Source organism: Dendrobium catenatum, unplaced genomic scaffold (genome assembly GCF_001605985.2).
Source record: "Dendrobium catenatum unplaced genomic scaffold, ASM160598v2 fragScaff_scaffold_1416, whole genome shotgun sequence".
Lineage (NCBI taxonomy): Eukaryota > Viridiplantae > Streptophyta > Magnoliopsida > Asparagales > Orchidaceae > Dendrobium > Dendrobium catenatum.
The window spans coordinates 292,306-306,700 of NW_021319878.1; the positions used below are offsets into that span (position 1 = coordinate 292,306).

The 14,395-nt window shown below is 36.5% G+C and overlaps 1 protein-coding gene across 2 annotated transcripts; it reads right to left on the reverse strand.

Annotated features, from left to right (window-relative positions):
- Positions 1 to 85: 85 nt before the first annotated feature.
- LOC110092097 (F-box protein At5g52880) lies at positions 86 to 14,126 on the reverse strand. Of its 2 annotated transcripts, none has more exons than XM_020816477.2 (7): positions 13,743 to 14,126; positions 12,405 to 12,556; positions 9,297 to 9,384; positions 9,028 to 9,221; positions 7,812 to 7,963; positions 5,474 to 5,650; positions 86 to 444 (listed from the first exon to the last, which is right to left on the reverse strand). In XM_020816477.2, exons 1-6 carry the CDS (start codon positions 13,964 to 13,966, stop codon positions 5,495 to 5,497), a joined length of 966 nt encoding a protein of 321 aa, XP_020672136.1. In that variant the 5' UTR covers positions 13,967 to 14,126; the 3' UTR covers positions 86 to 444; positions 5,474 to 5,494. The 2 variants fall into 2 exon arrangements, with proteins under 2 accessions (XP_020672136.1, XP_028555779.1); XM_028699946.1 differs by having other exon boundaries at positions 13,758 to 14,123.
- Positions 14,127 to 14,395: the final 269 nt, after the last annotated feature.

Consider the following 14,395-nt stretch of genomic DNA (forward strand, 5'->3'; position numbering starts at 1 on the left):
CATTGCTTAAATTGAAGTGCAAATAAAATTAGATTGCCTTTCATCCTTCGATTTTTTAGTTATTCTTTCAAACCAAAAATAAAAATGAAATCAATGCAATTCATTTCCCTTTACTTTCCATCACTTTCAAATAAAACCAAAATAATAATAATTTAGACAAATCATTTATAATAATACATGATTAAGGTAGTTAGAACATTGACAGAAAGTTTATGATGGGACATAATTTCTTAAAATATTTATTGAAATGAATCTGCTAACCATCAAATCATCATTTGTAATTTTGCATATCAAATGGCTTAATTAAAATATGAAGTTGCCAACCTGTTGTCTTCTTGTGCATGTCATCCTCGAATACGCATACAAGAGAGTGGCAATGAGCTCGCCTGCATCTCATCCTCACATTTTCTCTCGTGGCTCGGAGATGACAACCAATAACCTAACCTGATAAAAGAAAAAAGTAGGAAAAATCAAGCAAAAAATATAGTACATCATCTATTTTACCAATCAGCTAAATATTATGAGACAAGCTTTGGAAATACAAAGTTGATTCTCTTTATAAATAAATTCTTTCTTGATGGTGTACTCATCTTATTAGGATCCTGATAGGAAACACTTGTAGATCTCAAGTATTTCCTATCAATCTTCGAAAAACAGGGAGAATTCTCCACACTAAACCACAAAAACAATAGATAATTTGTATTATTTGATGAAAAGAAAGCTAAAAATACCTAGATACGATTGATCCTTTATTCGAGAGGAGGATCGATCTCTCCCAATCTGTAGACGCCGCTAGTGCCCAAAGGAAAACATAAATCTAGGAGATCTCAAATTTCAGCCAAATTCAAGATGTCCTAACCCTAGGAAAACAAATTATTTAATGCATACAAATCAAAAAGAATTCCTTAAACAATCCCTACATTCAAAATTCCCTCTTAATTCCCCCAAAATTCTTTCCTATTTGGCACCCGAAAACTTGCGGCTTGATCAGCCCTGCAAGAGAGGCAGAGAAGTTCCGCCTCTATTTGCATGGGCTGGTCCTGTGTGGATCAGCTGGACCGGTCTAACAGATCCTTCCAAAAAAATCTCAAAATCATCATCAAGCTTATAGAGATCAGCATACTCATCATTTCTAGAATGTTACAAATGCATTATTGCCAATGGAGTTGGCGAAGGTGGAGGGAGAATGCCAACCATCTTATTACACACTCCCTTCTTATACCTAATGGCCAAATTCAATTGCTGCAAATATACCATCTACTTCATATGTCACACCTGTTGGAGCTTTGATTATGAGTATAGGCAATAGGCATTAAAATAATTTGTGGTTACTTTGAATCATGTTTTCTTTTTCAAGCATATAAGAAATTCGATGACTCGCAGCTTCATAAAGTCCACAAAGTTTATGATCATATGTCGAATAATACTTCAAAGCAACTTGCAACATCTCAAAGTAGTATGCTACAAGTTCCCTCTCTTGCATCAAATCATGTCCAAAATTATGTCGGGATCCAACAACATTGATTTCACTTTAAATGGCCTATAAAGATTAGGCAAGTTTCTAAGCAGTGAACATCTCCTCGTGCCTATTGGGATCCCTGTCTATTATATTTACCAACTTCTTACCCTTGCATCCTTCTTTAACTTCTCTGGGAAGAGTTCCAAAAAATAGAAATTATTGTATAAGTTGAGATTCGTGTGGCATTATCATTAGTAGAACCTCTTAGGATCCCATTCTTCATTTGAAAACCTTTGCATATCCTCGTTCTTATCATTGGAGAGCTCTGTGCTTCTTTCTTTTGATGGTCATGACAAACATACTAACATGACCAATATCTTTGTTGGTGAATAAAAAATCATTGGAAAATTTGTCTGCAGCAAAACAACAATTTTCGTCCAAAGTAGATGTTTTCTAATGACAACAATCCTGAGGGCTTGTCTATTAAACTTTGTAGTATATTATTACATGGTTTGATCTTATCGATGTGACAATCCAAGCTACTTCCTCAATCTTTCTTTTAATACATCATTAACACACTGATACGCCCTAGGGTTTCTCAATTTCAGTTTTGCCCTAATTCCCCTCACTTGAAGAGAATTTCTCCACCAAATCCAAAGAAAAGCAATCACAAGAGAAATGGGATGAAGAACAGAAAAACAATTCTATTAAAATTCAAGAGAAAATAAGATAAGTTTGTCCAATTCGAGAAGGACAAGGTCTCCCAATACAAACTCTAGAAAAAGCAAAAAGAAAACAATAGAAAAGTTTCAATCAGCATAAAGAAAAACTGACCCTAATTGCCCTCTTAATACCATCCCAAATTCATCCCACATCCCTAAATTACCCCTCCAAAACAACCATGTAACCTCCTCCAAAACAACCATGTAATCTCCTCCCAGAATTTCGCCCTCCCCCCACCCCAATGATGCCCATGATCACATAGGTGGGCCCATGGGGCCCACCGTGGCTTCTCCTTGCTCCCAGCGGGTTCGCCCGTCTCCCCTTCTCCGTCTATAGACCCGCACGGGTTCAGGGGGATGGACCGGGTGAACCGGTCCATCAATACCGCCCTCTATAAGATCAACCTTGTTCTCAAGGTTGAAGTCTGGGAATTGCTCCCGCATGGCTTCGTATATCTCCCAAGTAGCCTCATGTGTCGGTAAGTCCTTCTACTCGATGAGCACCTCCTTCTTGCCTTGATCATTCTTCCTCTCTTCCTTCACTTGTAGTGGCTCTTGGCTTCTCCTTGCTCCCAGCGGGTTCGCCCGTCTTCCCTTCTCCGTCTGTAGACCCACACGGGTTCAGGAGGATGGACCGGGTGAACCGGTCCATCACACACACGCTTGAGATGCATGTTTCATTATCATTGCATGCTTAGTGCACATTTTAAGCGAGCAAACAAGAAAGCAAGGCATTCTCATGGGAGGAACACCCATAGAGATTGAAATAGGTCTTTGTAGGGTGGCACCTATACACCAATCATCAGGGCTTATCTATTGAACTTTGTAGTATATTCTTACACTACTTTCCAATGACACCAATCATCGGTGCTTATCTATTGAAGTAATTGAACTTTGTAATATATACTTACATTGTTTGATCGTACCGATATGACAACCATGCTACTTCCTCAATCTTTCTTTTTAATACCTCATTAACACCCATGCTTGAGATGGTGTTTCACTATCATTGCATGCTTAGTGCATTTTAAGTGAGCAAACAAACAAACAAGACATTCTCGTAAGAGGAACACCCATAGAGATTGAAATAGGTCTCGAGTTAATCCACCAATGTGTCAAACTTCTCAAAAGTCAATAGAACCATCAAAACTAGGGGTATAAGTTCGCGTCATCCGCTAAAAGAAAGCTCAAGAATTTCATCTTCTATGCCTAAGGCATTTTCTTACTCGCCAAAATATTCATCGATTTCTCGTTATCATAACAACCAAATCTTCCTCTGGAATAGATCTCCTCATATGATGGTTCTTCATTTGCTATCAAGATTTATCAAGATTTACTAACACGTCATCTCAAATACCACAATCATCTACTATTGAAAGAGTGCAAGTTGAGTAAATAAGTCAACAACATTTTCGCCTTGTATGATTGCCTTGACAATGCATACTGATCTCCTTTTTATGAAATATCTAAAGCAGCAAAAGGTTTTTATCTTCTAGCCAATTTTTTGCAACACATGCATCAAAATTCTTTCAAACATAACACTTGAATACCACCTTGATCCTAAACACTCACAAGACGGTAATTGAAGATATAACCAACACATTGAGCAGGCAGAACAAGGGGGATAATCTAAATCCTTAGTTTGGAGTAAGGAAAAAATGTTTCACTTAAAAAGAAAATTTTACAATTATAAAAATAGGAAAAGGAATAATTTCTTGAATCTCATATTCTATCTCTAATCACTCCCTGCTTCTAAAAATCTCTTCAAGAGAACTCTCTCCAAAATTAATTAAGGGGCTATTTGGTTTGAAATAAAATGGGTGTAAAACATTTCAAATGCAAGGGTTTTTAAGAATATTGTGTATGGTTTGAAATAAAACAAATTCAGTATAAAATCTTGGTGCATTTGGAATTCACCCTCTAGTTTAATTTTGGTATATTTAGAATTCCTCGGATTTGGGCAAGTTCCAAATACACCATAAATTCATTGTCATTGTTGTTGTCTGTTACCACTCCACCAGCCGCTACCGTCACCGCCACCGCCAGCCACCACCCACCGGCCACCACCACAACCATCATCCACCACCACCTCCACCGCTGCCCACCACCGTCGCCGCCCACCACAGGTCGTCGGTGACTCACCGTCAACCGCCACTATCATCGACCACCAGTAACCACCACTTTTTTTAGATTTTATACTGCATTCATTTTACTATAAATCAAATAAAAAAATAATGCATTCATTTTAAACTCTTCCAAACAACTCCAAAGTATTCATTTTACGTTTCATTCCTTTTACATTGCATTCTTTTTCAACCAATCAAACTGTCCCAAATTAACTATGAATATTTTAAGTCCTACGAAATCCCTTTATATGGGTAGGGTAAATTGATCACAATGAAAAGAATGGGAAAGTTTGTTACAAAATATCATGAATGAACTTGTAGAAGTTACAAGTGGTGTTGACTATATCATAGTTCGAGCAAGGGATCATTATAACATCATACAACTCATTTAGCCTCGCCAATATTTCACAACTTTGACAAATTTTTATAACATCTAAATTCCCTCGACTAGTCATCCATGCATTTTCTCGACAAGTCAACTGATCTCCTGATCACAACCTCAATTCAAACTCTATCAAAGCTCAGATACTTCATTAGATTCTGCAACCTTTAGCCGACATATCAACCTAAGCTTTGCCAACAGCTAGACAATTCACCCCATCGATTCCATGGACCTCATCAAATTATTCATTCATAGCAATGGAAATAGATTTGAAAATTTATTGAATCTCCTCCATGATAGCAGGACTACCAAGCTTGTAGGCGCTTGAGCATCATCACATATATTGCCACATTTAAACATTTAGGAAATCTTCATGAGTCACCTGTGCCTCAACAAACGTACAATCACCTTGGGCTTGTTGGCAAGTTCTTTTTTTTAAAACAATTGATCGCAAAACTACTTAATAATTTATTAAAAACATCAACCATGAAGGTTTAAGTGATGCAATATGAATTTTGGAAGCATGTATGTTATTATCCTTTTTTTTTTAAGCTGAACAAATCTCAGAATGTGACTTGAAACAATCTAACTAGTGGTTGAAATGAACTCAGTTTTCTCAAAAAGTAGAAAATTTTAAATATATATATAACAAATGAGTTCATTTTTTATTCAGAATGAAGAGGTTTGCCGAATTTCTTAACCAAGGACCTTCGAAGGAAGCGGTTTAATAGATTTATTCAAAAAGGATCATATAAACATTCAAGAGCACGCTTTGTTGACAAACCTCATAATTTCGCTCAAAAATTCAGTCAACCAGCCTAGGTAAGGCCCACAACTTAGGCAACCATTTAGGGGCTGGAGAGCCATCAGAATCACTGTCATCACTTTCAGAGAATAAGAAAGCCGAGTTATGTCTGCTACTCTCGCAATTGTCTTCCGCTCCCAGTAGATAGTCTACGAGCTGATGATAACAGATAAGGCAAACAGGTTAGTTGTCGGAAGTCTTCAAAGAAAATGATCTAGAAAAGTAAAAATACAAATCTCAAAAGATAACCATGATCTTTATTTCGTTAGAATCCACTAGTTAAATTTGCACATTTTTGAACGAAGACCAATTGTTGATGTCAGAGATCATTGCATGTGCGTTAAACAACATTTTTTATTGAAAAAATACTTCACATGGTGCTTATCATCTCTATGCACTATATGATTGTCAGGATTCTGAATAATCTTAGCGAAGTGTTGACAAGGAACTTCATTCAACCATGAAAGTGATACCTAACTTCGTCAAACGCCCAAATGATGAGATCCTTCGAGTAAGTTTTAAGTATTGACTCAAACATGATGAAGAGGAAATAAAAGCCATATTTATTGAAACGAAAAAAATATATTTGCATGGGAACATTTTGAGAAAATGAGTGTGAATATCTTAGTTGTGAGCCATCGGCCAAATGCCCATCACAAAAGCAAGAAAATAAAGCACATAAAATGATAGGTGGCAATAGAGATGCATATTTACATTATATTAGAGTTAGACAAGCTCCTTGCAAGCGAGTTAATTCTGGGGGTCCAACACATAAAAAGGATCTTCAATGCTAAAGAAATCTACTACAATACTACAAAATGGAGGACGTATAGAGTTTATCACTCGAACCAAGCTTCCCCCAAAGACTCTTATCTTCTTCCCATCATTGATTCTCCAGTGAACAAATCAATCAACTTCCAACCACTCAAGCTTCTTGATGATGTCTCCAACTACCATCAAATTAAAATGCACGCTAAAGATGAAAATAAAATGATTTTGATCACATGCAATGCCGTGTACTGCTATTTAGTCATGCTGTTTAGACTCAAAAAAGTTGGCATGATCCAATAAAGATTAATGGGCAATGACTTCAGGCATTATAAGAAGAGTAACATCAAAATCAACATGAAGGACCTCTTACTGAAAAACAAGTTGCAAGAAGCCCACCAAAGGATCTTGAAGAGACATTCTCAAGACTCAAAAACCTAATGATGTTTCTTCAAATGCCCACTCTATAAAAGAACTAGGTGGTTTTAGACATGCTGTCACCTACAGACCAACCAATTTCTGTTGCAAATCTTCCACCTGGCTGGAGCTGGCTGGATGGCTCTCCTTTGATACGGAAACTATTGGATGGATATCTTTACATGGAGCCTTACCAATTCAGTTTATAGAGATTGGATATTGTTGCAATAGTGAAGCTCTTAATTATATATATATGTATATATAGGCACTAATCTATAGCAGGTGCACTTTTCAGAGCATGTGTGCTTATAGCAGACCTAGCAAGTTTCCAACAACAACAACATCATCAAGTCTTTATTCCACTACGTGGGATCTGTGAGAGAAGACCTAGCAAGTTTCCAAAATAAGAAAATTTGCAGTTGGCCAAAAGGTTGTGAAGGCCCGTGTCATGGGATGCCTCCGTGGTCAAGAATCATTTGAAGGAAGAAAAGCGAAGGGAGTACGGATGGAGAGGCTTTCAACATCAGTAACAAGTTTTGAGTTATATTCTAGCTTCCATTCCAACTTAACTTCCCGCAGGTATTCTAACCACTGATTGGGTTTTCTATTTAATTTTAATGGGTTTCAATCATCTAATCCTTTAATTGGGGTTTATGATGATGACAAGCTAAACTACCGGATTGGTTTAGCAAGCTAATCAAAACTCTTTGGCACACAAGGTTTTTCTTTAGTAAGCATCACATACAAAACAAGTCAGCTACAAGAACCATAAGCAATTAAACCTGGAACATCATTGTTCTTAAATAAGAAATTCATCCAAGGCATTAAATGGGATAGAGCTATAGCTTCAATACTCTCCTATAAATGTTGGAATAAGGCCTCCAAAAGCCCCTTCAACCAAATTTTCGATCAGTAAAGAAACTATATCAAAGAGAAGAAAATTGAAGGGAAGGTATCATAAAGACTTGAAAATCCAATAACACAAAAATAGGCAATCACATGACGTGTTCAAAACCATAGAACAGATTTAACTGCATGGATGGCGTTCACCGTTACAAAATGAGCAAATAAACTTTCTCTTGCATTTATGGAGACATGATTAAATTATAAATCCATATATAGGGTACATTACCATATAAGCTGGAATGGGCTTGATTTTTAACCTGCCTTTTTCACTTTTAGGACAATGGTGAGGTGTATCAGATGTTAACCCACTGAGCCAGATTACTGATTCACAATGCATACAAACTGCTCGATGCGGTCTGGATCTCCAAGCAGAGCAATCTGTAATAGGGTGAGTATGTACAATCAACAATCTTAAGAAAAAATTTGCTAGCGTTCCAAGTAACTTGTGATGAATGGTACAGAAGAACAGGCAAGCAAATGCAGGAAGATACATGTCACAACATAGTGCAACTGAATCTATTTTCAGTTTAAACTTTCTTCAAAACAGGCAGTTGAATTAAGCAATTTTAAAATCAGTAACACAAGGACCACGATATTAAAGAGCAACCAACAAAAGAAACAAAGTAGATTAGAAAGATAATTCTTGAAATTGTTTGCTAGAAAAAAACTGACAGAATATGTTTAATCAAGCATAGAAAAAAAAAATGCATACACCATCTACTTTGAATATAAACAATGGACCGGTAAAAAACTTAATAAGTATTGGTTTCGAACCACCAAAACAACTTTGCTCCACATAGAAATGAGCACAAAGGAAGATTTATCAACATACTCATGATAAATAGAAACTTAAATTTTAATGAATGGAAACTCCTATCAATACAAAAGAATTCTAATTACGTGCCATGAAATGTGAAAAAATTTATAACCTAAGTATACTCCTCATCCTTTCCTTATCCCCCTCCTTTTCCTTTCACTCTTATCTTCAAGGGGCAGCTGCTTGTGGTTTAAGAGAGAGAAGGTGGTGAGGTGGGAGGGTTGCTAATCCTGCTTATTATTATTTTTATTTGTCTTCTCTTGTGCAGCCCTTTAATGTAGCTCCATGTGCTACCATGCACTTCATGCAAGATAAACCTAGCCATCCACCAAGAAATCTTGGTTTATCAATGTTGGTCAGCTTCCTACTCTTCAAATAGCTCACCCTAACTGTAGTTGGCACAATTTTGATGAACCATATTGGTATGCCCATGTTGATTGGTTGTCTGAATGGGCAAGCCCAACGCCAAAAGGAGCCACTTGGATAACAACATAAGATGAACATAGAAATAACAACATATTTCACAACATCATTTGATCATAGATGAGCCCAACCACTAAGGGCATGGGAATCCATATTGAAAACAATGATATTTTCTAGAAAGTGTCAAATGGATGGAACATACTCATGAATCTCATTTTAAAAGCCCATCTCCAATCAAAATTAACTGATAGGTCTTTGCATTCTTTAATCCTGACACCAGCGACTTCATCAGCATAATCACAAAATTTTTTTTTGACAGAAATATCAAACTTGCCAAATATTATGGAATACTGGGACATCCATAATATATTTGCTTTTGCAGCAGTATTCCACTCCCTAGAGGGATAAAGGAACATTAGTACAATCAAAATAAAAATAACTTCTTCAAAAGAGAAAGGAAGGAAGAAATACCAGCAAACTGAGCTAGCATTGACCAAAGACCTCATGTCAAGCGATCTGAAAACATGGAGAAGGATATCCTGAGGTAGGTGTGTATAACCTGGGAAATGCAGTTTATAACAAAAATGAAGTATTACAAGATGGAAGTATGAAAATTAAAATAATGTTAGCTTTGGATAGTTGTGACACGTATTCCATAATAACTACTTGATGGGACAGGTATTGTGTACACTTGATCCTATAAAATGTCAAATTTTGTGCAATATTCAACACATTTGTTGCTTAAGCAATTAATTAGCATTATACATAGTTAATTAGCAATAGATCATATGAATAAAGGACAAATTGAATAGCAGACCATCATAAAAAGATTGAAAATAAACGATTGTAAGAGCAACAACAACAACAATCCACAACCCTACAATAACAACAACATCAAGCCTTTGTCCCACTACGTGGGGTCGGCTACATGAATCCTTTTTCTCCATTGTGTCCTATTAAAGGTCAAATTCTCGTTTAAATCTAATAAAGAAAGGTCATTCCTAATATTTTCAAACCAAGTCTTCTTAGGTCTGCCTCTACCTTTCTTAACATAAGTCAAATCTAATACCTCTACTCTCCTAACCGGATCATTGGAAGGCCGCCGTTTTATGTGACCAAACCATCTAAGACGACTTTCTCTAATCTTATCTTCTACTGGAGCTACTCCAACCTTTTCACGTATATGCTCATTTCATATCCTTGCTATCCTAAACGATTGTAAGAGCAAACAGGAATTTTTATCCAATTTTATCAATAATAAGCACAAAAACAATCCCAAACCTATTTATCCTAAACAGACTTGGCTAGAAAATATTAGAAATAACCTTTTTTTTTATTAAATTTAAATGAGAATTTGACTCTTCACAAGACACAATGGAGGAAAAAGATTCATGTAGCTGACCCCACGTAATGGGATAAAGGTTTTATGTTGTTGTTGTTGTTGTTTAAATTTAATCCCTCAACTCGTTGAATTCGAACCAATCTAGTTCAACCATCAACTTAGACAAAAATTGGCGGGGAAGCTTTACATGAAGATATTATAAAAATTTTGGGGCCAATCTAACTACTTAACAACAGAAACAAATAAGATTAATTCTAAGAAGTTCAAAAGGCCCTCAAAGAAAGCTTCCCTCCACCAATTTTCACCCAAACAGCTGAAATAGTTGTGGTGGGACCAAAATAGTTCAAATTTGATGGTTGGGGACTAAAAAGAATGCTTGAACAAGTCAGGGATCAAAATGAACACGCATAAAAAATCCAGTAATCATTTTGTTCATTTAATTATTTTTGTTGCGGGGGCTAGAATATACGCGGCGATAGAGTTTGAATTTTTTGTCTCAGCATTATACAAATATCCAACACACAAACAGAAAAGATATAAGACACAAATATTTTTACGTGGAAACCCAGTAAAGGGAAAAACCACAGGGTCACGCCCAGTTGAGAGAATTCCACTAGTGTTACTTGAGGTACAAGAGGCTGACTCATCCTTAAAATTTAGGACAATCAGATTACAATGATTGAAATCCAGTTACAAATAAGAATTTGATATTCGATGATGCTGTGTATTCGAGTTGAATCCCAGAGTCACTTGGAAATCGGGCGGAGTTTCGGCATCACTTGGAAGTCGAGCAGAACTCCGGAATCCCTTGAAAGTCGGGCAAAATTTTGGCGCCACTTGAAAGTCGGGTGGAACTCCAACGTCACTTAAAAGTCGGGCGGAACTCCGACGTCACTTAAAAGTCGGGCAGAACTTCGGCGTTACTTAAAAGTCAGGCGAAACTCCGGCGTCACTTGAAAGTCGAGCGGAACTCCAGCGGTGGTGAAGGAGGAGCTTTTTCCCTCCTCTTCTCTTCTTCTTCTCTTCTCTTCTTGCTTGGGTCCCCTCTCAAGAGAAATGAGGGGTCTATTTATAGTTTTCTGAGAGTGACATGGCCAGTAAATAGGTGGAAAATCATGAGTGGATCGGGAGTGATTTGAAAGAACGGCCGATGTTGAATCTCTTGATTGTGGTCGTTTATCAGGCATTTGAAGGCTCTAATGATATCGGAATTTGACGATCTTGGGCTTGTTGGATTCGTCTCGTCAAGCTGCTTGATTTGACTATAAGCATGTCATGTTTGGAAATCATTTGGCAATCCAAATTGTGGTTTGAACCTTCTAAATGTGCTTCAGGCCTTCGATTTGGACCGATTTGGGCTCAGATTGAGTCGAATTTGGTGTCGTTGAGTTCGTATTTCTGAGACGTTCGGTTCAACTATAAGTTTGTTGAAATCGGAGTTCAGATGGCTTCTGATTTAATTTTTGAAGCTTCCAACATGATTTTGCTTCAAGATTTGTGCCCGATCAACATTATTTTTTTATGATATATCAATTTTATTAAAATGCTTATATTCAAATTTTAAAGCAAATCTCATGGACAGTGAAAATCAATAAAAACATGATAATAAAGATCAGCCAATTCACATTTAATTGTTTAATGTTCAAAAACCATAAACTAACGAGCACCATTAAAAATGAAAAGCTCATTTGCGTAAAGATAAAGGTGGAGTTCATCAATCTAAGAAAACCCTAAATAAGCTGCCTTATAAATAAAGCAAGTGCAACAAAAAAGTCAGAAAAGAAGAAAAAATAATAATAAAAACAAAATCATGGTTCAAGAGCTAGAGTTTCCACTCAGTAGTATACTAAAAATAATGGTTCTTTGAGAGGTGGATTTGAGGGCAAAGAATGTCCAGAGAGAATTTTGGCAGGTCAAAGTAACATGCACAAATGCATCAGGTACATAGTATAAAATGCTCGCATAGACTATTTAATGCTGCAATAAAGCGCCTTGAACAAGCCTTTAGGGTCAATTTTACTCATGTATCAGACGTCTACATTCGTACATCAATAGAGTGCTTACGATGGTAGCTCCTGAAAGTGCCAGCATCATTAAAATATGCCCATGCGTCAATATTTTCACTAAGAATGGAAACTAAAAATAACTTGATGTAGAATAGCTCATTACCTGGTTGAACACAAGCCCTTGCAAGAAAAAAATAGGGTATCAAAAAGCAACATAAGAAAATGTCATACCTTCATGTTCAAGAACTTTGACACGCCTCCTCTGTGCAACCACAACATGCTTGAACTCAGAGGAAGCCAGTGTTTTCTTCTGCTTGGGTAGTGCAGCTTCACTAGCTTGGACAAGAAGATTTGCAGCTGGAATTCCGATGCTTGGTTCAACACTGTAGAAACATAGATATAAATAAATAGATTCATATATGGAGCTGGAAAGATGATGTATGATGATCTATAAGGCAAAAGTAGTTGTACACTAAAGCTCAACTGCAAAAAGAATATCTCATGAACTCCAAGAGAATATCTTTAGAAAAGCAATTCACTATAGATTAGCATTTATTTTCTCCTATTTAGTTATTTTACAGATACTTCTCTTTGAAAGTTACTGTCCACATTTACTTGAGCAAGTGGATACATTTTTAGCAACTCTTTAAATTTACAGCAATGTTCATTTTCTTTTACTTTACAGCCCAAAGTCACTTGAGTACGTCAATACACTTCTGCAACTATCTTTAAGCACCACAACTTCATATTTCTTTTAAGGTTGCAGTCCACACTCACTTAGGTATGTTGATAATCTCTTGCAAAATTTACTACTTGCAACAACAAAATTTACTACTTGCAATATTTTGTTTGCTTTATTGCGGTCCACATCCACTTGGATGTATCATTTTATTTTACAACAATTTAATTACCAAACTTTTCATTTTTTTTAATAGAAATCAAAATAAACTTAAGTGTGTGGAGCAACATTTTGCAAAATTCATTTTTTTTACATCAATTTATTTATTTATTCAACATCTTTGTCCACCACAATGTATGGATTTTCTAATACTTATTTTTTTTAATTGCACATTTGTTTATAATAAATGCATATTATTTCTATTGTGATTTGTGCAATTTCATCTTCTAAAACATCCACCCCACCCCCAACTCCCCATTTGGTCGTGCACTCAGGTGCTTCTATTTATAATATTATCACTCAAAGCTTATAGAGGACAGCAAAATTGAGGGAAATTTACAACCTGTGGCCATATGATTTTTCTTTACTGTATGAAATTTATATTACCAATACACAAACAAATTTGCATAACATCATCTGCAATACCTTGCTTGTTCAAGACCCTAATAGTGTACCTGATCACCCTTCAGTAACCTAAAATTATTAGGTCCACGATTGCAAAACTCTCAAGTAGTTTAGATAGGAAAACCCCTAGTACTCAAATAGGTTTCCCAATTTACGACTAGCCGGTGTAAATGAGCATCGATGCTTGCTTCGAAGAATCAAAAATAATAAAAAAGAGAACCATTATCAATCGAGTAATTGAAAATTAAAATGGGAGAAAAATATACGGAAATAAAACTAACTGGGGAAGAAGGCGAAAAGCGGAGAGCGTGTCGCGGAAGACGAGGGACTGAACATTCTTGGGAAGCTTCGCATAAGCGCGTCTGAGGATGAGAGCCAGCTCCTGGCAGGCTGGCGAGTAATCGTAAGGGCGAGAGAGGGCATCGGCTAACCCTAATTGCTCGTATTTTTCCGCAGGCGAAGGCCCTCCTTTGCCGAACCCGTACACCATATATTTCACCACGGAGCCGAACTGAATCGGTGCTTCAGTTAAATTCAAATTTGATCGAAGCAACGACTGGTTTTTCAGTTTATCGGAAGCCAAGCTGCCCTTTTATGGTGGCTTCATATGGCGCGCACATAGAAGCTTACTTTAGTAATATAGTGAGTTTTGATATCAAGGAAGAGATCATGAATTTTTTTTGTGTATGAATCTAAACGTCATCAAAATCATTATCCATCTTCTTCTTTGATTGATTCGATGTTGAAAATTTTGGAGACGATTTGGGAAAAAATTATATTTGCTATAAACGTTAAAATCTATGAACCAATCAGCATTTTTTGTTTAAAAGGAATGCCAACTAAATAGTGGAGCAAAATAGTCGGCCTTGATCGTCTGGTCGTGCAACAGTAAAAATTATGGCCTGGTTGCAAAAATAAC